General features: G+C 41.0%; 1 protein-coding gene across 6 annotated transcripts in view; it reads left to right on the top strand.

Annotated features, from left to right (window-relative positions):
- The first annotated feature begins 2372 nt into the window (after nt 1–2372).
- Nucleotides 2373–24864, top strand: part of ENAH (ENAH actin regulator) — a 98114-nt gene continuing 75622 nt past the window's right edge. For 2 of the 6 annotated variants that reach the window (XM_080586296.1, XM_080586295.1), the window contains exon 1: nt 2373–2696. In XM_080586296.1, coding sequence (XP_080442422.1) covers nt 2692–2696 — 5 coding nt within the window. In that variant the 5' untranslated portion in view covers nt 2373–2691. The remainder of the gene's footprint in view (nt 2697–24864) is intronic. The other 4 variants (XM_080586297.1, XM_080586298.1, XM_080586299.1 and 1 more) reach the window with 4 other exon arrangements.

Raw genomic sequence — 24864 nt, 5'->3', positions numbered from 1 at the left:
CACTGGGTTGTTCGGAGCAGAGGCACACCATACCACTCAACCCAAGCTGATCCATCCATCGGAAACATCTGAATTCCAGTCCTCGTTTTCAGCTGAGCAACAGAAAATGCAAAAGGGATCACTGCAAAGTGGCTTTTGGGTACTCTGAGCTGCTTGGATCCCAAGGAAGGAAGGTATGAACACAACTTCGACACAAATTAGAAGAGACATTATGTGCCTCTGCCTCTTATGTTGTCCGCGGCCCTAGGTTATTAGTGTGACACCATCAGCTACCAAGGCTTCTGCCACGTTCTTTTTGTGGAGAAAGGAAGGAGGTGGGAGGTGATTTGGAGGGCATTAATGCTCATGCTATGCTGTGGAAGATGCTGAGAAAGATGATGGTAGAATTGTACAAAGTGACTTGGACATATCTAATGATTACAGCTTGGGAACACATGGGCCAGTTACAAGAGGTTACAGATTTCTCAATACGTAATTCAGAATCATAAATATATACATGGCCCTAACTCATTTTTCTGCTAGACTGCTTTAATTTCTTGACACTAACATTGCTAAATGGACCTGGAAATAAAAAGACGCTCAACATTTATAATTGATTTCTGCCCTATTTCATTTTGGCTCCCCTGCTTCTCATAGAACTAATATGAGTTCCTAAAGATTTAATATTTTGTTACAGATTAATTCAGTGGGATTTAGACTAAGCTAGTGTCCAGCATGACTTTGCACTTGGTGACATCTGTGATACCAGCATGCAAAATGGTTCTTCTGGCATTTTTACAAATTCTATTGTACCACACAGTATGCCTTGAGAAATCAAGCTATAACCATATCTGATTTGGCTAAGAACACCGAGCAATATAACACAAATAATAATGATTTTTTTTTTAAGGAGTAACAGTTTCTGGCTATTTTCATTCCCTCTCAGGCAGACTTGTTGCTCAGGCACACTTTCAGTGTTTTTATATACATGTCACAGTCAAAGCTCCTTTAGATTTGACTGGTATGACCAAACAGTCACATCAGAACAGTCACATCAGCATCCTGAATTTTTTCTAGTGTAGAACAAAGGGGATCTCAGAACAGAATCCTTTCCCAAACATCTTTTCATTCCTTCTACTGGAGTATCTCCTAGAGCCAGTTAAATATCTATCTTGGATATATCTATAAGATGCATAGATGTATGTTAGATGTAGATCTTCACGATTATATTTGGCTGCTTTCAAGATATTTTTCACTGTCAGAATGGCTTACTTGTCAAAGCTTTTATTTGGAGGACATTCTGGGGATACAGTAACCCCAGGCCTTGGAAAATACACGATTCTTTAAGGTTCTTAAGGTCCACGGTCAGTCATGAACGTCCTGAATATTTAATGGGAGCAATTAAGATAAGTGTATTTACCAGATTCAATCGAGTCCCTTATTTCAGACCGTGTGAACATTGTTGTCAATGGTACCCACTTAATTTTTAAGAGTATGATGCTGCTTTTCTGATTACTCATCTGCATTTTGTGATTCACCTCTACAGATGCGTTTTCATTGACATCATTCCTATGCCAGTAAAAACATGCAAATTTTTCGTATTAAATCGGTATTCGTTCGCTTGAATTTCAGAGCCTATCACTCTTTTTCTGAATCGGTATTTTCTAACGGCTGCTCTTTTATTTTTTCAGACTGACGTGTGTTTATCGTGCTACTCAAACCCTTGCCTGCTGGTGGATGGCCCTGACACCAGGGCACCGTGCTGATCCTGAGGGTTGTGCGCGTGGGGCCAGACTGGTGAGACTCGTGGGAGCAGATGAAATCTGTGGCACCTGGATGAGAAATATGTCAAGAAGGTGTATGTATATATATATACACACGTGTGTATATATGTGTTTATAAAATTCTGTACCTTTTTATATCTAAAAATCTAGCAGTTTATGAAGAAATGTATTGAACTACATGCATTAATTCACACGTTTTTAATGACCGAACCCCTAGACAACAACGGTAATGGTGAATAAAAATGACCGACGCAGAAGCACCAGGACGCCTTCCCGTCGCTGGAAGCCGTCAGGATAGGCGCCCCTCGCTTCCGTCAACGGGCACCGAGGGGAGCGCTGGGCTCAGCCCGGCAGAAGCCGCTGAGGGAGCGGGGCAGGGGGGAGCTGGGTCCCCACCAGGCCCCCGGGGGATCCCGGCTCCCGGCAGGAGAGGGGAGAGCGGAGCGCGGACACCGCCGGCAGCCCGGGCCGGGCCTCGCCGCGGGGGCGGCGGCTGCCGAGGACAAAGGGCTGCCTCCGCCGGCGCCGCCGCACCTGAGGCCCGGCCTCCCGCCCACCCCCCCCAGCGGCCGTACCCCTGACGGGGGGCGTGGGCTCCGCCGCCCCGCCCTCCCCGCCGCTCCCCCGGCCCCGGCGGTGCCGCCGGCCTCCCCCGCGCTCCTCCGCTCTCCCCTCGCCCTCCCCCCCCGCGTTGGTTCGCTCTTCCCCGCCCCTTTCCCCCACCTCTCCGGCCCGTCCCACCCCCGGCGCCCCGCGGTGGTGTGGCCCGGCCCGGCGGCGGAGGGAGGGAGGGAGGCGGGCGGGCGGGCGCTGGCTGCCGGGGCTCTCGCTGTCCGTCCGTTGAGGCGCCGGCCCCTGAGGAGCGGAGCGCGGCGAGCGCCGAGCTGAGCGAGGAAGCGGGAGCGGCTCCCCGACGCCGGGCAGCGCCATGAGGTGAGGGGCCGGCCGCGGGCGGCGGCGGTGGGCCCCCGCCTCTAACGGTCCGCGGCAGCCTGCGGCGGGGGGCTCGGAGGAGGACGGCGAGGAGGAGGAGGAGGAGGAGGAGGAGGCGGCGGGGGCCGGGCCGGGGGGAGCCCCGCGGTGGGGGAGGGCTCCATTGTTAGCGCCGCGTGGGGGAAGGGCGGCCCCGCCGGACCCGGCCCCCGCGGCGGCGGCGGAGTTGCGGGGCCCGCGGGGAGGGAGCGGGCCCGCGGCGTGCCCCGGGGCGGCCCCTCGCCTGCTGGGCCGGGCGGGCCGCGGAGGTGCGCCGGGCGCGGCGGGAGCGGGGTCTCCCGGCGCCTTCCTTTCTTCCTCCCTTTCTTCCTTTCTTTCTCCATTTTTTTTTTTTCTCCCCCCCCCCCCCCCCCCCCCCTCCCCGTTTACCGGCGGGTGTTGCATTGCAGCAGCGGCGGCGGCCGGGCTGTTCCCGGTGCGATCAATAAGCGGGAGCGGGGGGCTGGGGATTCCCCCGCTCGCAGCCGTTTGGGGCTCTCGGGTGTAAACACGGCGGTGCCCGCCGCCGGCCGAGCCCATACGCGGCGCTGCCCTGCCCCGCGGGGCGCCCGAGGCTCGCTGCGGGCTCATTCATTTGGAGCCCAATTCCTGCCGCCGCCGCTCGGCCCCGCGCCCGTTTCTTTTCCTCCTGCTTCCCCGGTCTGCCTCCCGGGCGGCCGCGAGGCTCTGGGCGCCGTGTAGGCCTGGCCCCGGTTCCCGCTGGGCGAGGAGCCGGGCTCTGCCCTCGGAGGTGCTGCGCTCGGGCCGGGTCCTCCTTTGTGCTCCCTCCGGGGCACAGCAAAACCCTAATTACGGGGTTTGAACTTCTTGGCCCCCCCCCATGCGTCCACACCTTCTTCCATGCAAAGGGCAGCCTCGCAGCTGGAAGCATGGCGAGGCCCCCCCCGTTTTGTACAAAACTTTGTTCCTCTATTTCCCTCTAGTCTTCTTTGTTAACTGTTAGTATTTATGCAGTACGTTATTTTAATCCTCATCTTGTGTCATGATACTTTATTTTCCCTTATTCATATTACTCTGGAGAAATGAGATGCCCTGCAAGTTCAAAGTTACAACTTAAAAAACCTTACAGATCCTTCATATACGGATCCTTCAAACATTAGCAGTTTTATTTCGATAATCTTTAACAGTGTACTGAGTACTGCTAATCTCACGAAGGTTGATACAAACATCTTGAGAAGCCCTGTATAAATTTGTTTTTTATGCTGGCAGAAAAAAATACTTCCAATGTGCGGTTGATGCTGAGTGAAGTAAGCTCTACCAGCAAGTCTGTGCTCTCGCTGATGTAACTGTATGTGTCCTAGGGCTTATGCCAGTTCAGAGGCAGCACAATGTTCCTCTTAACCAGCACAACAGGAAAGTGCCTGTGTTGAACCTTCCCTTAGGTTGCTTATTTAGGTGTTTGATTCGTTGACTTCAAGCAGTTAGTAAACGTCGGCAAATGATCTGGTTGTGTGCCTGAAACTTTCAACCTGCTCCTGAGTACACAACACGAAGCTGGTAAGAGGGAAGCTCCACAGCGAGTTGAATGGGCTTGCTGAGTGGTCATGGGGTATTTTGAAGAAAGCTGACTCCAGAGGCTCGATTCCAAACCTTTTGGAAAAAAAAGAAGCAAGCTGTACCAATTAAACTACACAAGTTATGAAAACGATGTGGTTAAAGCAGTGTTTTCCTCTCTATAGAGGCACCATTAAATTGACTCGGTTGTGTTTAATTGGTCCAGCTCCAGTACAATGGCAAGCTTTCACTGCACGCTCTCCCTTTGGACTTGTTTAGACTAGGATTGACGCTATATTTCTGAAACATGTTTAAACCAATATCTGCACACCCTATTATGTTTGAGCAACGAATTTTAGCGTGTATTTACTGGTTAAGGCAAGCCCTGATGGGGGAGGAGTGAGAAGGTGGATAAGGATAAGTGACCAGTGCTTCCTATATAGCTCTTCTATATGCAGGTATTACTGAAAATATGCTTTTGACATGAATGATGTTGATGGTTTCCTGAAATGCGTAAGTGTTCTGCTATTGCTGTTCCATAGGTAAGTATGCAGTTGGCGCTCCAATTTATATAAAAAGAAACAAATATCAGAAGTCATTCTGAGGTGAGGTGGATGCTCCCCCACCCCCTTCCAGAAAAAAAAAAAACTTAGTTTCTGTAGTGTCGTTTGGTGCCTACATGTGTGAGAACCCAATCTTCGGCCATGTCAACCTGACATGATCATGATAATTTCATGTTAAGGTCTCACATCTTGTCTAGGCTGCTTAGATGATCAGTTACTAAAGAGCAAACTAGTTGTCCTTGTGGTAGGTAAAATTAAACATCATTGTAGACAGCATCTTGATATTGTAAAATGACAATTCAGTAAGATGCGAACATCACAGCACAAGTTGAACGCAAGAATTAATTCTCGTAGTAGTCTGTTTTGTATTTGAATCAAATTTATATGCTCTTTGGGTAGCATCTGTTAGGGTTGCAGGTGGCCGATAAAGTTTATTAGACTTAATATTAAGCATCGCAGTTAAAAGGTCCAGCTTAAGAATGAAGTGACTCAGTTCAGGACACAACTTGAACAGCCACCCACCAGCTTTAGATAAACAGTTGATAGTGATGAACACCCATTTCTCTTATTGTATTGTGGTTAGCTGACAAAGTACTGCTCTTAATGTAGTTCCTGAACGGACTTATAATAGGAACCCAGAAATAGGTGTATTCGGTGAGATTTCCATTTGCTAGCCAAATGGAATGTGGTGCTGGGAAAAAGTAGTTAAAGTATAAATAGCAGCACAATTTTGTGCCCTTGTTCTAGGAATAGCGTAACTTCCCATTGTATTTATACAAGAAGCTCATGTGTAAACAGAATGATAGTGAAGGGTATGTTGAAATCTGTGTTATAGAAGCTGAAAAACATAACTACTGGTACAGTTGGGATTCTGCAGTGAAGGCTAACTGATTGATCTTAAGTTTTTATTTTTTGGTATCTAGCTCATTTTGTATGCTTACTCTAAAAATAAATGAGCTTCCCAAGATGCTGACTTTTTAAATCAAACTGTGTACGGCTTTCTCTTGGGATTTCTACATCCATTTCTTTGTGTGGGAAAGAATTGTTTTTCATTAGTGTGCTAGTGAGAAAGCAGACTGCTTAATCTGGCTTTGTTACCCAAGTTTCAGGAACTGGGAAAGAAACAGTATTATTTTAGATCTTTATTTATTTTAGAATTTTAAATTCCATTATTTCTAGAGCTCACGGAATCACAGAATGGTTGAGGTTGGGGGGGACCTCTGGAGATGATCTGCTCCAACCCCTGCCGAGCAGGATCACCTAGAGCACGTTGTGCAGGATGGCACCCAGGCGGGTTTTGAATGTCTCCAGAGGAGGAGACTCCACAACCTCTCTGGGCAACCAGCTCCAGTGCACTGTCACCCTTACAGTAAATAAATATTTTCTCCCATTCAGCTAGGAATTCCTGTGCTTCAGTTTGTGCCTGTTGCCTCTCGCCACTGGGCACCAATATTCATTACTTAACTCATATTCGTAGCTCACTACATTAATTTGTGTTTGATAGGCTTCTATGCATATTGTGTGTGTGAAGGTTTATTGTATATTTAGATGGGGCAAACAGCTAAATTGCTGCAGATTTTTTTCTTTTTAGGAAATCATGTCATATCCTCGTTTTTTTCAAAATAGTTAAATTTGTGGTCTCATTAAAATTTCTGCTCACATTCAGTAGTTTATCTGCTCAGGTATGTTGCCCTAGAATAGACTTTGTTACTTAAGTCTGTATTTTGTGCTGGGGTTAGTAAGCCTTCATTATATTCTAAATTTTGTGCTAGTATGTCTGATATCATACTCCCTTTTTTTTTAATGTCTTTAATATAGGAGTGAAAGCCCATGCAGAAGTAACAAAGCATGTACCTTCACTAGGACTAGGAATTCTTGAAGGGTCCCATGTATGTTTTGTAGTTTTCCTAGACAAGCAGGTATACAAGAACATAATGTTAGTAGTGACAGTAGTATCACAGAATCATCTAGGTTGGAAGAGACCTCCAAGATCGTCTAGTCCAACCTTTGACCTACCACTAACAAGTCCTCCACTAAACCATATCACTAAGCTCTACTGCTGTAACTGCAGCTATTCAAGGTAAAATACCAGAGTAGAAGAAGCCATTAATTTCAGTGGCAATGTTAAGTTATTGTGTACATCAAAATGTAGGGTAATGCTTTGGAATTTTGGCTTTATTTTAGTTTTAATACATGCATAAATAGTATATTTGAGCTAGAAAGCTTAATTCAGTTAAGAAGTATTTGACAAAATACTGGAATTGTAAGCAGGCCAGTAATTTAGACTGGGTCTTTGTAATGGGAGCCAATACACTTCCTAAAAATTGCTCATGTCTCAAGAGCAACATTGGAGGTGTAGGCAGTTTTTTCCAGGTGGGTACAGGAATTCAGGTTACTTTCCGTCTTCTAAAGTAAACTAACAGATGGACTGAGTCATCTGTCTGATAGAAGTGCAGACTTCAGCTCGTGTTTTATCTGTGGCAATTGAAAGTAATTTCTGGACTGGTTGTTTCTGCCCACCTGATAGGGAATCTGACAACTGTTTTGCCCTCAAGGTATCTGGATAGAGATTAGTGAATTTTTTTTGATAGTAAAAGTGTAAGTCTTTAAAAGATTACTGTGTGAATGGAGGATGCATGAATCACTTTTTTTTTTCAGAAGCTATTTATGACCATCTTACCAATTATGTTGTCAGCCTCTAAAAATTAGAAATAGTCTGGGAGTGTGTATAAATCAGGAATGCTCTCTGGAATGCTATATACACATGTATTCTTGACTCTGATTCAGGGCTTCGTATCGTTTGTTACTGGAGGTCAGAAAACAAGACCAAGTTGGTTGGCTTCCTACTTCAGACTGCTGTTTAGTGAAAGCCTTTTTTCTACGCTTGTGTAAAGAGGTTATTCTTTCAGCACCTGTTTCGGTGGATGCCTTCCCGAACACACGCCCTGAGTGACGTATCTGCAGTGCCTTAGGCATATGATTGGAAATACTTAGTAATGAGGACTGCCGCTTGCCGTGCCAGCGCAATTCATGCAGAACTATTGTAGAAGTGGGTTATTGAACTGCTGGATAGAGTCATTTGCTTTCATTACTAGAGAGCAAATGTATTTTGTGAAACAGATATTATTCTCTTCTTTACTGTGACCTTTCATCTGGAATTGCTCTTGACAGTTCATGCCTGCTTCCACTCATCAGTGTAGGAATACATATGCCAGCTCTCTAAACATCTAGACGGGTTTAGGTTTTAGGAGTGCTCTAGTGCTGAGGGAAAGCAAAAGATACCATCTTTTTATGTTTGATTGGGGGGGAAAAAAAAGAAAACGTGATTTTTTTTTAGTAGTAGCTAAAAGTAAACCTAGAGAGGTAAGTCCTACAATCCTTCTTGAACAGATTCAATATTTTAAGTAATTTTTAACGATCGCTTCACCACCCCACCCTTCCTTTTCCCTGCCAGTCTTTGTGAATTGTATAAAACTGTGTTGTGTTCTTGGGATGTTGGCATCTCCCTTGGGACTAATATGGGAGCAAAGTGACTTTTCTATCTGGCGATACTTAAGCCTGCTGTATGAAAAGCCAGTGCTGTGGCCCTAGTGGCTCTCCCTGCTTTAATTTACCCTGTGTTGTCACAAATACAAATGGAAAATAACTAGTTTTGTGTATAGCTCTTTTTGTTGGGCTACATACATAATCTTTTTTCCCTTTTAGAGATGTCTGCAACACCTAGTTTTAACTTTAAACATTTCTAACTTTAAGAAGAAAAAATGACATCTAAGTAACTGAGTTTGTTTTGCCTTGCCTTGGTTTAAAGTGCTGTGTACTGATACAGGCTTTAGATGAAAACGTGCAATTTTATTTCAGCTACTGCTGTTTAATTGCTCTAATGATTAATAAGCCTCCACCTGCCCAATGTCACTAATTGCACATCTTGCTTTACTGTAGCTATTTCACAATTAATGCTTTAAAAGTTCCTGAAAAAAATGGGGAAATCATTCCTGACATCTTTTGGCGGTGTTACGCTCCTGGTGCTCCTTATGTCGTAATTCCGTGGGCACTTACAGGCAGCTTATGGAACTGCTCCTCGTGAGAAAATGTGAAGTTTTGGGGGTGTGCTGCCCAAATGCCAGCGCCAGCCTGGTGAAGAAAAGTTCACTGTGTCATTAGATAAATTGTTAGTTTGCTTTGTCTTCTCAGTTGAACTGCTAGTAGTAAGTACGTGGCTTGGGAATCAACGCATAAGGGAGCGCAAGGAGCTGAAGTTCCATCACTCTCTGTGAGTAATCTTTAGGCGGGGCTAACTTAAACAGAAGAGAAAGCACATGCAAAAAAACTTCCATGATCAATATTCTGGCCAAAAAAAAAAAAAATCTGCTCTTAGTTTTGTATATTGAAAATTCTCCAGGCAAAGCTTGCTTATATATAGGAAAATAGTGGTTTAAAAAAAAAAATTAGTCCCAAACTAGTATGTTTCTCTAAATTTGTGGTGTGGCAATGTGGCTAATTTTTAATGTTACTGTTTTTCTAACTGTGGTTTAAAAAAAAAAAAGGTGCTGATACCCCCTGAGGTATGGGGGGGAGAAGTGGAAACTGATTGCACTCTGGAGTGTGATACAGAAATGTTGTTTTGTTGGACTGGTCTGCTGCCAGAAACAACCCTAAACTCCTAGTTTGTAGCACAAATAAGATTGCAAGGATTTTGTTTCAAACGTTCTCTCATTCTTCTTTTATTTACAAATTTGGAACTTAGTTTCAGTTTCCTGAATCAGATCCTAAAGTGATGTATATCTATTGCAAATTCCATAAAGAAGGTGAATTTTGGTTGTTGTATGTTCTAAGTATATGGGCCATATAGTTAAAAAAAAAAATTTTTAAAACTTTTGAATTTAGCAGAAAAATAAAGGAATAAGTAATCACTGGTGTAGGTAAAGCCTTTGTTATACTTAGTTGCAGTTTTATAGCAGCTAGAGGAGTATTTTCTTTCTAGAAAGAATTTTTTTTTTCTAGAAGTCAATTTGTGTTGTTCTTAAAGCAGAATCCTAAAATATGGTTTAATGCTTTTTTTTTTAGGGTGCTGACTACTGTCATCCTCCACTTCCTTGGAGATGACACTGATAACAGATTTTTAACTGAAACACTTAGGAGGTGATGTAGTTAAGGGAATGTTTTACTGTGGTCTCCTCACAGTTGAGGAACTACTGGTAAATGCTTTATATTTCACTTGTGTAAGACAGTATGTCTTTGCATGTGATGCTAGCAGATATGATCGTATATTTTGTGGAGATTTTCATTTAAGTTGCATTGTTCTTACTGTACGGATTGAAAATGCAAATGCTAAACAGGAAGGTGATTGAGATTCCATTGTATTTCATGCATTTCCAAAAAAAACTTTCAATACTTCTGTATTAGTGGTATTTTTACTGGCATTGGAGGGAAGAGGTGGCTGGTATTTTTAGGTTACATTCAACTTTCTGTTTGTCTCTTTGCAAATCAAACTTCAGCATATGCTCTGTGTAAATTTGTGCCTTGAACCTAGTAGTGTTGCTTCTTCAAGTCGCTAGCTCTTGAAATAGCTCTTTGGGGCGGGGGGGAGATTGTTTTTCAGGCACCAAGCTTCCAACTCTAGGCTAGCAAGAATTTCTCTCTTCTAGTTACTGTAGCTGTTCATGTCAGTGATTCGTTACAATAAAGAATATATACTGCTGCTGCTTCTGATGACTTGTTTTCTTGTTGTATTGCTTTATTCTATTGAAATCTTTTCCCTTCGTTGCTCTCTTTTAAAAGCTTAGTGTATTTTATAAACAGTGCATAGTGATGTGTACATTTTATTTCCTCTCCTGTGTTAAACTCCTGCTGATATTTCAGGAAAGCGTACCAGCCTTTTGGCAAACCTTAGTCCATTGAACAATGCTGACTCTTCTATGAAAGTATTTAGTCTAAGGTAACAGCCTGTTGAATTTGGACTTAAAATTGAACACAGTGAAGATTTACTATAAAACTCGTACTGTTTTTGAATGCGGTTACAAAGCGTATTTTTAGAAAACTGTTTGGCTGCTGTAGATTAAGTTAAATGAATTTTACAACTTCAGAATAAAAATGGTTATCTGTGGCCTAAAATAAAAGGTGTGGCCATACTTAGCAGTGAAACTTAATCCAAATGAACCTAATTATGGCAGAGATAAAGTAGTGAACGACAGTACTGTTATGAAAATGATCACTGCTGAACCTCACGTGCATGATCTTTGCATGTGTAAGTCTAACCAGTAAACATACTACTTCAGAGCATGTGTAGGTTGGCTGTAGTTGTATACTATTCTAGCAAAAATACTGCTTTTTTAAAGGAAATTAAGTTTAGAGGTACTTTTTTTCCCTCGTTCAGAATATGCCTGCTTTGATTAAAAAAGCTTGAAATGTGATCAGAATGCAAGAAGCTACTGTTACATTTTAATTTAGCATTACATGCTGGTTTATTTAGCCAAATCACTCTGATGTAAGTGGAACATGAGGATGGCACAGGAAGCAGATGATACTTTGTGCCTCCATTTTCTGTGCGTGTATGAAATACGCTTTAAACACTGACCTGCCTTACAAGTCAGGTACAAACCATTTGGTCTGAAATGGAGAATGAATGAAGAAGTATATTAAATTTTGCAACTTAAAGATCTTATGGTATAATCTCAAAGATTGTGGTAGTGCTGTTGTTTGTTCCGGTTTCCGCAACATTGTGTGATGAATCCAGTAGTCCTCTTTAGTGACCAGCTTAGTTAATGGCACCGTATATGAATTGCATATGGTTGCTGCTTGACTTTTCATCTGACAGTACAACCATATTATGAGGTGAGGAAACCTGTACTGCTGTGTTCTGGGGCTTCATTTTGTATTTTTCTGATGTCTTACGTTATTCTTCCATCCTGTAAGAAGATTAGTTTATCTTGGACTTCTTGGTTTGCTATACTCTAAAGGCAGCTTTGAAACTGATGGATACTACTGTACACTTCTTATTTGCTGTACATTTCTTACTCAGTGATAGAACGGTCCTGTGTCCCTGCCGCTGCCACTATTCCCAACAATAGATAAGTGCACAAATGGATGGCAATAAGATAAACACAAAGGTTGTTTTGTAGGTTATGAGTACTGTTGCTGTAGCTGCGTTGCTCTGAGAATATAAACAAGACAAAGGTTTTATAAGGAGAGGCAATATCTCTTACTGGGTCAGCTGCTGTATTGATGGGGAATGGCACACATGCAAGTTTTCAGATGTTCCAGTGCTCATTTCTTGAGAAAATTACTCAATTCTTTGGAGACACCATGTGGAGGTTTTGTACTGTGTGGATTGTTACAGGCACACCGCGCATACAGGTAGATATTGTGTTTTATTTTTTTAATGGGTAGCTTGTAATTTTGAATTCTTAGCCAAAAAAGTGAAGAATTAGGTGCTTCAAAGCAAGTAAGCAGAGGTAGGATCCTATTTAAATTGACACTTGGTTTTGTACTGCTCTGCAACCATGGTGCTTGCATAGAGGAAGTGGAGATGGCATTGCAGAGAAAGATGTCAAAGTGAAAATTGTGAAAATCCTTTTCAGAGGTTACTGTTCGTGTGTGAGAGTGTATTTTCCTCTGAATTATCTGACCACTGGAAATCAGTGGAGGAAATGTTCAGTATGGTTTGTTTGAGGAGCCCATCTGCATTATTTTTATAGAGAGGTGGTCTGGGTCACTAGAGTGGCTGCACATAGGTAAATCTCTGGGGTGCGTGGAAAGGGTTGCATCTTAGGCATGGCTAATACTTAATAGTAGGATTTTATCTTTGCCCTGTTGAGGTCTCTAGTTAGTCATCGCAAGATAGAGGTGTGTATATCTAAGCCTTTTCTGGGTGCTGTAAATATCTTACCTTCAATGCACGTGTATCCCTTTTCAGAGGGAAGGTGGATGCAAAACAAGCAACCTCTTCTCCCTCACTGTTTCCTCTTCCAATGCTAACGAAAACTCCCTGTTCCTGATGCGTACTGTTAGCCTCTGCATGCTGCCTAAGTGTGAACATGTGAGTCCCTATATTTGATGGGCAGCCTCCATCTGTGGGCAGGTAGCTGGCTTCTAACTAGTCCGTTCTGCAGCTCCACGGTTAGGAATACGGAGGGAGGCAAGTGACAGTAATGTAGGGGAAATCCTTAGCTATTATGAATTGGGAAATATATGTAACTTTGTTAATGGCATGATTTCCATTACCCAGGCCTTATATAATAAGGGTTTTCTTTCCTTAACTTTTGCTTCTAAATAAATTATACTTACTTTGTAAGTGATGTTAGGATGAAGACTGAACTGTCTGTGTAACTTTTAGGAATCCTTTCAGGTTCGATGATTTATTTATATGCTTCCAGGCATAGTATTCATCACGCATTTATTTGAAGTCTTGCATTTTTCTTTGGGAGTTGAACAGGGCTCCTGATGTTAAAGTATGCCTGCAGTTGGGGTGGGTCTGGGGGGTGAACTTACCCCCAAAGATCAATCATGAGAAACTTCCTTTGTAACTCTTGGCAAAATACCACTGTCTTTCTTGGGAATGGGGAGGGCTTTGAAAAAGAAGAAAGCAAAATACCAAAGGAGATTGATAGTCCATATTTTCATATGCCTTGTAATGTATCAATTTCCCAGCCAGCTGAGTGATCGCAATTTCCTCACTTTTGGGGAAAGGGGAAGAGATTTTATGCAATTCATATTGGCTTATCAAAACCTTTACCTCCAAGCAAGAGGAACAGTTTAAATGTCCACATGTAGTTTTGCTTCAAAATTCATTACAGAGATTAAATTCGACGTAATCTGAGTTGTCTTTTTTTTTCTTTAAAACAAAACCAATCCCTGCAACAAATAAAAAAAATCCCCAAACAAAATGAAGCAAAACTATTTTGAAACAAAGCCATAGGCTTTTCTTCTAGAATTTGAGAGCTTTTGTTTTGTGTTCAGTAGGACAAAAGTCTGGCATAAAATGATGAAAGCATTCCTCTCTTAAGAACAGAGATTCTGAGCATCTAAAGAAATTCTTCTTGGACGTTACTCTAGAAATGAAGCATTGCTGGCCACGTTCAGTGTAGCTGTGAACTTTGTCTCAGCAGCATCGTGTCTTCCGACCATTTAAATACACTGAATTTTTTAAATGTAAAAAGTTAGGTGTTGTGCCTCGGATCCTTGCTTAGGTTGGCGAGGAGAGTAATGTTTATTCTGGGGATGTTCTGGTTCTCAGGGTGGCTGGGGTTAATGGGAGCTTGGCAAGTAAAAAAAAAAAAAGTTCCATATTGTTTTTCTGCAGTGGGTTCCTGTTGCTATGCGACAACCAGAATGTCACTTAGTCCAGGGTGTATTAAATTTGTATTCCCTGCACATAGCTCTGCACGTTCGTTTTATACTCTACCAGGAGGCCACGTTGCCGACTTCCTGTAGGACTGTAGTACGAAGTATGTATCGGAGTTCCTGTTCTGGTGCTTGCTGTGACTGTGCACGTCAGCACGCTTGCACAGCCTTTCTTTGTTTTTGGATGTGTGGGACACCTGTGCGGCACAGGCAGACAAAAAGGGGCGATGGTTGTGTTCCTGGGGGTGGGATGATATTGCCAAGCAACATGCTAAGGCTTCAAAAGGGAGACATTTCTTGTATGGAAAAACCTCAGGCTGTGGATTCTGAAAACATCTAAAACATGATGCAGAGAAAGTTAATGCAGGTGGTATACTATATGAATCTTCAAACCAAAAAATCCAGTTAATTTGTAGTGATTAGAAATAACTTTGTTATTTGAATATGTTGACATCTCCCTTCCCTGTCTGAAACCAAGGCTCTCCCCACCCCCCCAAAAAAAACAAAACAAACAAACAAAAAAAAAACGATGGCAGCATCCAAACTCTTCAGCCTCTCCCCATTCACTGTAGATGGATGGATTCCGGAATGCTAAAGATGTGTTTGGGGAAAATTAGGTTCTGTGCCTCTGAAACCGGTAATGGACAAACAGCAGCACTGGCAAGGCATTATTCCATAATCAAATTAGACTTTCATAGTGGAAAAGAAGTCAAAAATAATATTTGAAGGCTAGGAGGATGTTAATTTGATCTTTGCTTCAAAAAAATGTCATGCAGCATGAATGGCAAATACAGAATTTGAAAGCTGCAGATGTTTAATACTGTGCTTGTAAGAATAAAATTGCACTGTCTTACCTGATACGACATTTATCCTATACAGTAGCAGGTCTTATTTTTAAGCACTTCTCTGAATTTCGTTCTGGATTTTGAAAGCTATTTTATGAAATCTAAACTGAAATTAAGGTAGGTACTAAAATAAGCAGGTCAAAGAGTGTTAATTTTTCTGCTCTTAAAATTGAGATATGCCATTACCTAATATATCTTTCAGTTGTCAGTCTGAAGCAGATTTGTAAGCATGTGTGTTTTAATGTTTTTTTTTTAAGCTTGCTTATGTGTGGCTTCTTGATAAAGTAAAAGTGGAAGAGTCAAAATAAAGTTAAGAAAGATCAGAAATATCTTGCAGTGCTGTTCTCTTCCTTGTTTTACCAAGGATATGCCTCTAATGCATGAAGTATCATTAAAGGAAAGGCAGTATTTAATAATAGCATTTTCTTCCATAAGTTTGCTGCTTAATTCAGGGCTAACTGTTTGAGCATTGCATGCATGTTCCCAGGCAAAAGCAATAAATACTATTTCTCAGTGTCCACAAAAGAGTCTGCTGCAATGTAAAACACTCTTACGGCATTTTGTATTGATCTCACCCAATACGGAAATCTGTTACAGAGAAATGATGTCATGACATGGGTGGGGGATGCTTTTTTTTTCTTATTTGGAAAAGTGAATCCATTCTTTTGTTTCAGAATTACCGTCACAAATTAGAGTACTGCCTGTAGCTTTTAACATTGTAGTGGCTTGGTTTAATGATATCCTTTGGCAGAAGGAACTATAGGAACTTTCAAAAACTGCCTTCTCTTCTTGAGGATGCTCTGTGTATGTGGGGGAAGTAGGTGAGTTGTGAAGCTGTAACTTGAATGAAACTATCTTATTTTAACGTGCAGAAAGTCTAGTGCATGCATGGGAAATTCATAAATTTGAGATGCAAGTTGTAAGTAGTGCTGAGGTAGGTTATTTAAGTAAATCTGAAAGGAGCTCCAAGTAGAAAATGGGCCTTCTAAAACCACTTTGGTTTTATGATAAACAGCACTTACAAGTTAAAAGCTTTAAAATACTAATCCATTTATTTTTATCTTCAGTTGTCTAACGTACTCCTCAACTGTTACTTAACTAGATCCTAAATCCAACTGTAACGTTGCTAGAAGACTGTCTGAGTTTGTGTTGTAATGTAGCCTACCCCTTTCCTTTTTTCTCCAAGTCTGGTAATGGCTGTGATTTTGCTGAGAACACCCAAGGTTAAAGAAAAATTCAAAGTACAAATCTGGGGCAGAGAGCAACGCTTGTCCCCCCCTCCCCTTCCAACACACACCTACAAACAAACTAACAAAAACACCTAGGAACAAATGCTGTTTAAAATCTTTTGTTCCCCCCAATCTTTTCTTCCTTTTTTTTTTTTTACATTGATGTCTGTAGTTCATGCTTCATATCGTGCTTCATTGTATAATGGAGTAGAAATCCAAAACGAACAAAAAGATGCAGCAGTAAATTAACAATTTTTTTCCTGCATTGATGGTTGCCAGATGAAAGCAATCTGTGAATGGGTAATACTTTATCTTAATTTTTTTTCTCTTGCAGTTCAGGTGCTATTCTGCTATAAATAGGGCTATTACAAAATAGTCAACTTCTTGTATCCACCTTCCTGCTGAAAACTGATTTTAAGTTGAGGCAAGTCCTGTAGGTTTGATAGGAGTAGTCCAAAGTTGTGTTTAGCTGTTTGAAAGAAGCTAACTTCTTTATGTATTTGTGGTCTGTTATGTTAACCTACCTTCTTGTTCATTAATCTTGTTCATTAATACCTGTATGCAAATGCAAAATTCTGTAAAAACTTTGCTGAAGTACTTGAACTCATCCCCAATAGCGACTGAATTCTGATTTGCAGGAAGAATTAGGTTGTTGTTTCAAGGCTGCTTTTTTTTTCTTAGTTGTCTTTCTATGTTGCAGAGGTTGGAAAGCCTGTAATGAAAGGGAAATTGGAGAGAGGATCATTTCATGGTCTCATAGTTTTCTGTAAGAACTGACTACTTTTTCTGTATTAAGGAGTTTGTCCTCTGGTACTGGTTGAGCTGTTCATAGTTGTCAAGATGCTTATTAGTTATTTCCTGACTTGTTATCCTATTGACTAACATGAGACTGCGGAGCCTAAACTTAAAAATGTTAAATTTTTCAGTGTATACCTTAATCCTTCAGAGCACAGAAAGCATCATATAGCCATTGAGGGGAAAGGGCCCTAGGTCATCTTGGATTAAATGATTGAGATAGATTTGGTGCACCAGTTATTGAGCTTCAGCTCTCCATTGGAGAAAACAGCTTGCAGTTTCTTGCACAGTTGAAAATGTGAGCTTTATAAGAAGCAATGTGGAGCTATACCTGTGAGTATCACTGATGGCATTGCAGAGAAAAGACATAATGAGTGAGAATAGTACTAGATTCACTGGTGGTGTCTGAGGCATCAAATTGAGGAAGAATACCGTCTTGGGGTCCAAGTAATGTATAATTTTGTATGGGGCAAGATGTTGGGTCAGGTTACAGCCTACTGATAATAACCTGAATGAGGGGATGAGGTTGGTTTTGCAAAAATAACTCTTTGCCTTCACCTCTTCGCTTACTAAAGTTACATAGCTATAGTATACTTCAGATTTCTTTCCCTTAGTCATGTTTCCCATGTGTTGCATACTTCTGATTAAAATCCTTTCAGTTTGATCCAGGCTGTTACCTGCTGCAGTGGATTGTGGCTGAGTAGTGTACTGAATCTAAAATGTTCTGACTTTCAGGAGAAACTTCAGGTTTTTATTAGAAGATGTGTATTGTTTTAACTATCTACATTGTTTAAAAACCTTGAAGGAAAGTATAGTGTATTGGGTAATATTTTTTTGACTTGCCGTCTGTATGTTCTTCTCATAGACTATAACCTAATTGTTTTTAGAGCAGAATATTTTACTTGAAAATAAATCCGACTGAAGCTCTTTTATTTTGTATCATGAGAGCTAATTTAGCTGAGATATAATTAGCAGTAGTCGTGGCTTTTGTGTCTAGCAGAAATGCTACCTGAAAAGATAGGTGCAGTTTGCCTTCTTTGTACATGGCTTATTTGCATTTGGTAGCAGACGAAGTGTTGGAAGTACCGCTAGACAGTGTTACTAATTTTATGTGTAGCTAGTTGGTAGACGTAGTGGATAAACCCTGAGACTAGTAATCATGGATTACTTGCTTCTCAAAACTTGATGAGCTTTCATTAAAAATTGACAGTATAGCAACTGCTGACTGCAAAATTACTTAAAATTGTAGAAACCTTTTAGTTTTGTTTTTCTTCTGTGTTGCAACAAGATACTGTTAGTAGTTGATTTTTTTGCGGAGTTCCTTTAATCTGCTGTACACTGCTAAGCATCTTTAGATTTATGTGAGTAACTTCATGCTGAAGTTTCTCCCTATCAGATGTTAGACTTGAAACACTTAATAGAAAATATGGAAGAACAGATCAAAAAGTGAATGGGAGTGGGGTGGGTGTCCAGTTTTTTCACCAAGTTCTAGGGAATGCATATACAGGAAAAATTTAATTTACCATATGGAGAAAAATCCAGAGGTGTGAGGTAAATGCTTTTTTTTAAATTTTTTTTTAGTGGTAGGATTGTTTTCCATTCGAAAATGATCGTTGCTTTTTCACTCTTGCGTATGTATCTTAACTAGTAGGGCCAGCAAAGAGACAAAATGTGAAAGAGATGCTTGGTTTTTAAATCTCTATCAGTGAGTTCTTAACAAAACAAATGCTTTCTTTTCACTTGGCAGTTGACGTCTGTGTTAGCTCAACCTGCAGAGCGCACTTTCTAGATGGTTGTTTGGGAATTACAAATATCTATAGGTGGGGTGATCTGGAGAACATATCCCAAGTAATCTTTATAGCTTGGGTTTGTAGCCCAGAGGTCATGGGGGTGCTAACAAAAAAATTAACGAGATAAAGAGAAGTTGATTGTTATATTTTATTTTTTTAAGCACCTGTCAGTGCATATAGCTGTTCTCATTTTCTGTGTTTTAGCTCAATAGCTGAGCTCAGTTTAGGGTTTTGGAATTTAATTATGTTTGGTCAGAATAAATGTTGTTTATGAAGCTCATTATCTGATGTGTGCTTTGTCTAAATTTCAGAAAATGCTGATGAGTGATGTTTAGCACTTGCTAAAGCTGTAGTTCAATGCAAGCTTTGTCGAAATAAGAAGTAGAATCTTTTTTTTTGTCTAATGTTGCATATCTGGTTTTCTGCTGTTATTGTCTTAAATCTTGAAGTTAATTGAACAGTAATACTGTTCAATTGAATGTTATTTCTTGGAATGCCAATTAAAGCTATACAAGAATAATGTTTTATTCTTGTGAAGATGTTCAATATTTTTATGTGATTGCAATTAACTGGACAAATGCCAGCTGAACTGTCAATCCTAAATTTCATTGGCATTTTAAAATTTCTTGATATGTCTTGTCTGCAAAATAGGCTCTTGTCTAAAATGGGAGCTTTTGTTTTCTAATTTTAAAGTGCCTTGATCTACAGTTTGGGTAGAACTTTGACAACTTGAACCACTTCAGAAGCAGTTTGCTTGAACTCATTTTCAGAGGTTGTAATTGAAAATGCCATTTTAAAAAGAGGCTTCAGGAAGCCCCTAGACAAGCATTCCCACAGTTTAGGAAGACTTGAGTGACATAGGCTGTGTGTTGCATGTGACTGGTGAAAAATGCTAGGATTACTTGCAGCTCTGTTTGAGATGTGGAATGCACTGCATCTATTGTTAGCTCTCCAACTGGAGCAGGATTGTTTTTCTCTTCTGACATCATGTAGCAACACTGCTGTATATAGTTTTTTGAGCAGTTAAAGGTAATAGCACTGGGAAACTGTCTTTCAGCAGTTACTTACATGATTTTTTTTGGTTTAAAATTCTTAAGAATATGTCAGGCTGTATATCTCTAGAAGCCTATAAAGTTCACTGTGTTTAGCTTCCCTTTTCAGGGTAGTGTCTCTTGGAAGTCTAAGCATTCTTTTTGGGCAACTCCACACTACTGAGATTATGCACTTAGTGTGTGTATTTGCACCATAGTAGTGAGGATGATTGTTGCCATCTAGCCTGTAAATAAATACAGCAGTCACAAAACCACATAATAATGTTTCTTTGTTGTTGCCTGTAGCAGAAAAGATCATAATCTTTTCTTCCTCACTCTACAATTTAAATGCTGAACTCAGAATTTCATCAGAGAATGTAGAGATCTGTTTTTTCTAAAATCTGATCTTAGTCTGCATTGTACTTCAAGGTGTCATCTCTTCTGAATTCATATATCTGATAACATGCTATTAGAGGGGCATGGAGCTATGGTTTTCTGATATTGTCTTCCATCATCTATCAGCTGTGGATGCTAAGGGAGCTGGTGGATGTGATTGATGGGCCGCTTTCCATCATCTGTCAGAAGTCATGGTCATCTGGAGAGATGTCGCATGACTGGAGGCTTGTTAATGTGACGCCCATCTATAAGAAGGGCTGTAAGGAGGACCTGGGGAACTACAGGGCTGTCAGCCTGACCTCGGTGCCAGGAAAGGTGATGGAACAGCTCTTCTTGAGTGCAGTCATGCAGCATATGTGGGACAACCAGGTGATCAGGCCCAGCCAGCATGGCTTCATGAAAGGCAAGTCCTGCCTGACCTCCTCATCTCCTTCTATGACCAGGTGGCCCACATGGTGGGTGAGGGAAAGCCCGTTGATGTAGTCTACCCAGACTTCAGCAAGGCCTTTGACACGGTCTCCCACAGTATTCTCCTGGAGAAGCTGGCAGCCCATGGCTTGGGCAGGCACACTCTGTGCTGGGTTAAAAACTGGCTGGACAGCCCAGCCCAGAGAGTGGTGAACAGAGTGAAATCCAGCTGGTGATCGGTCACCAGTGGTGTTCCCCAGGGGTCGGTGTTGGGGCCCATCCTCTTTAATATTAAATATTGATGATTTGGATGAGGGAATTGAGTGCACCCTCAGTAAGCTTGCAGATGACACCAAGTTGGGGGGAAGTGTCGATCTGCTGGAGGGTAGGAAGGCCCTGCAGAGGGACCTGGATGGATTGGGTCGATGGGTAGAGGCCAATGGGATGAGGTTCAACATGGCCAAGTGCCGGGTCCTGCACTTTGGCCACACCAACCCCATGCAGCACTACAGGCTTGGGGCAGAGCCTCTGGAAAGCTGTGCAGAGGAAAAGGATCTGGGGGTGCTGGTTGATGCTCGCCTCAACATGAGCCGGCAGTGTGCCCAGGTGGCCCAGAAGGCCAACGGCATCCTGGCTCGTGTCAGGGACAGTGCAGCCAGCAGGAGCAGGGAGGTGATCGTCCCCCTGTACTCTGCTCTGGTGAGGCCGCACCTCGAGTGCTGTGTTCAGCTTTGGGCCCCTCACTACAAGAAGGACATCGAGGCCCTGGAGCGTGTCCAGAGAAGGGCTACGAAGCTGGTGAGGGGCCTGGAGCACAAGTCCTGTGAGGAGCGGCTGAGGGAACCGGGGTTGTTTGGCCTGGAGAAGAGGAGGCTCAGGGGAGACCCCATTGCTCTCTGCAACTGCCTGAAAGGAAGCTGTGGGGAGCTGGGGGTCGGCCTCTTCTCACAGGTAACTAGTGACAGGACTAGAGGGAATGGCCTCAAGTTGCACCAGGGGAGGTTCAGGTTGGAAATGAGGAGACATTTCTTCTCAGAAAGAGCAGTCAGGCACTGGGACGGGTTGCCCAGGGAGGTGGTGGCATCACAGTCTCTGGGGGTGTTCAAGGAGAGGTTGGACGTGGTGCTTAGGGACATTGTCTAGTGGGTGTTGTTAGTGTTAGGGCTATGGTTGGGCCAGATGATCTTGGAGGTCTTTTTCAACCGTAATGATTCTAGGATGCCTGATAATTAGAGAACATTGCTTCTGGGGACTTGGTTTAGGTTGATTGGTTTGTTATGAAATGTTAGATAAGAACGTATCAAAGGTAGTGGAGCAGTAGATTACTTTTAGAAATCATGTAACTAGGTTTGAAAGATCCTTAATCTCATATTAATTTTAGATAGATAAATTAATTTTAGATAGAAAAAAAGAATGCTTGTTAACATTTCGTCAGCGTTGATCTCTAGGCAGTGTGGCTGTTTATTTAAAATGAGACTTCCTTCTGACTATTTTAAAGAATAGAAAGCTCTTAATCTTAACGACTATGTTTCCTGTCTTAGATACAACTCCCTTGATAACAAAACAATGAGAGCAGGATGTATAATTCAGACAATGTAAATGTCAGTGTTCTAGGATTCTCTGCCTGTGGAAAGAACTTGGTTTTGCATGAGGTAGAGCTGTCAGTAATACAGTGGCATCACTAACTGGAAGTAGCCTGAGGTTGACCAGTAGCTCCATACTCTGTCCTAGAAACCAGGACCAGGGAAAGCTGTTGGGAAGGCTCCAGCCCTTAGTGATCACATGGCATCTTGCTCTCCTAGCAGCCTAGAAGAAATTGTTTCGTTTGAGATTTTGAGGAATGTGCCTGTTGATTCCTCTTATTTTTTTTAAAGAACCTGTTATCCATGAATTCTTGTAATCCATTTTTAGCCTTCTGATACTATCTGCCTCCGTAACTTCCTGTAGCGACAAATTCCAGAAATTCCCTGTCTTGGAAAGTAACGCTTTTAGCCTTTAGGGTGATAGAAATTGTTATGAAGTCAGAAGTTCACAGTTGGCAGCCAACTTGAATTTTTCTTCTCGTGAATTCTTACAGTGTTGAGCAGTCTGGTTTATGGTATGTAGAACAATATATTGAATATGTCTTTGCTAGTGAGATGAAAAGAGAGTTATCATGTTGCTTGTCATATACTGCAAGGCCAAAAGACTGTTAACTTTCCTTGGTGTAGACTAAGTGGATATGCAGTTTAAGTAGTTGAGACTATCCAAATAGCACCTTCCAATTTATTCCTTTTAGCAAATAAAGGTCTGCAGTAGTAAGGAAAGATCTTTCTAAACATTTTGACAGTTTTTGACAGGTTACTGTAGTGATTGCTCCACCAGTTTGCAATGTTTTTGTGAAACCATTTCTATAAAAGTATTCTCTACGTATGTAGGAGAGAGGCAGCATGTATTACATAATTTTTATGGCTAGAGGGAAGAGCTTGAGTGTTCGAATTTTTACAGCTCCTGTGCAAGATTTATACTGTGCAAGAGCAGAGCTTCCTTGTAGTTATTTCGTGTCACTGTTCTGCTGCAGTACCTCATTACGTTTGTTTCTGATATTACAAGTCAATATAGTTTTTCTTTTTTCTTCCATTTTTAAAGCTGTAACTAGGTAGATGTGTTTAGAAAAAAAGAAACACAGAAAACCGAAGTGGAAGTTCTGTGATGTAGAGGAATATTAAATTTGTAAATTTACTAAGTCAGAAATGATAGTACTAAGTCCTCTCTAAACTTTAAATTCAGATTCCTTCTAGGTCAGGAAAAAAAGTAGATTATGATGTAGTAGTATCAATTGACTCTCGTCTTTCTTGTACCTCATTATTATTAGAGTTGTAAAATTGAACTGGAGAAAAAATGGTGACCTCAGAAGATAGTTACAGTGACAGCACTATGTACAGTGTGGTTTTGATTGAAAATCTCAAGTAAAACAATTAGTCTGTGCAAGTGTTCATTGCCAGGAGGGGGGAAAAAAGGATTGTGTATAATGTTATGGTCAAAATCTAGTGAAATGCTTGAAGTTACTCCTTTTGCTAGTTGTATAGTGACTCTTATATTTTTGTTGTTGCTGTTGCAATATTTGTGGGTTGCCATAGTTTGTATGGAATGTTAAGGAATTTTAACATGAACTTCTGGATATTTTAAACCTTAATTAGGCATTAATGAAGTCTTTGGGCTTTACTCCTTTCCTGTGTTCTCTTTTGCCATAAAAAGGAGTAGTAATTCAGTGATGGAAGGCGGCAATTTTGTTTCTGGGCTTTGGGTATTACAGAGGTTAACAGTCTAATGTTGAAGTACCAACAAGAAACTTAGGAGTAACCCTGCCTATTTTGTTCTGGAGAATCTTAAATATTCTCTCTAGAAGTTCGTGTCTCATGTACACGCAAGGTGTATTTGCTTACAGCAAAGATCTAATTTTTGTCTGACAATTGGTAGCTGTGAAGAGTGAATGTAACTTCGTGTAACAAAATGTAGTTGTGTTCTAGTTCATTCAAAATTCAATTAGGTTTCCATGTCAGGACCAAAAGCTGTCTTTATTTACATTTATAAAGCTCCTACTGAAAGAAGCGGAGGTTACATAATTTAAATTTAGGTCAAACACTGTTCTTTTGAATGTTTTAAAGCAGCAAGTGATGCAGAAAAGGCCTTTCTTTTCTTACATGTTAAAATAAGGAAGTGGTAGCACATAATGAGAATATATACTGAACACCATGAGTTATTTTAAAACTTTTTTTTAATAATATGTTATACTTTATATTATGCAATATTTACGATATTTTATAATTTATACGCCATATTGTACAATATTATACAATATAATACGTACACAATATTTTATACTTGGTATTAAAATATTTTATACTTTAATATAAAAATATTAAAATATTGTATTCTTGATGTTTTGAATTTAACTTTTTACATGCTTTTATTTTTTGTACTGGGGAATCAAATTTCTTGGCTGAAAATTTGTTCAATATTTTAGAAAAATGAAAGGGCTGTAAATATTTGTTTTGATGATTGCTTTCATAGATGTATATAATACTATAACCTATACTAAAATACAAAAATATTGCAATAAATCGAAGTGCCTACTGAAATTGTAGTGACAATGAATTGGAAGTGAAATTCTGTTTATAGCAGCTTGATATTATAACTGAATCATTTGGTTTGTGTTTTGTGACTGGAGTTCCCAAC

Source organism: Anser brachyrhynchus, assembly GCF_964034855.1.
Source record: "Anser brachyrhynchus genome assembly, chromosome: 3".
NCBI classification, from domain to species: Eukaryota; Metazoa; Chordata; class Aves; order Anseriformes; family Anatidae; genus Anser; species Anser brachyrhynchus.
Note: the sequence above shows the minus strand (reverse complement) of the source record. Positions and strands in the feature narration are given on the sequence as shown.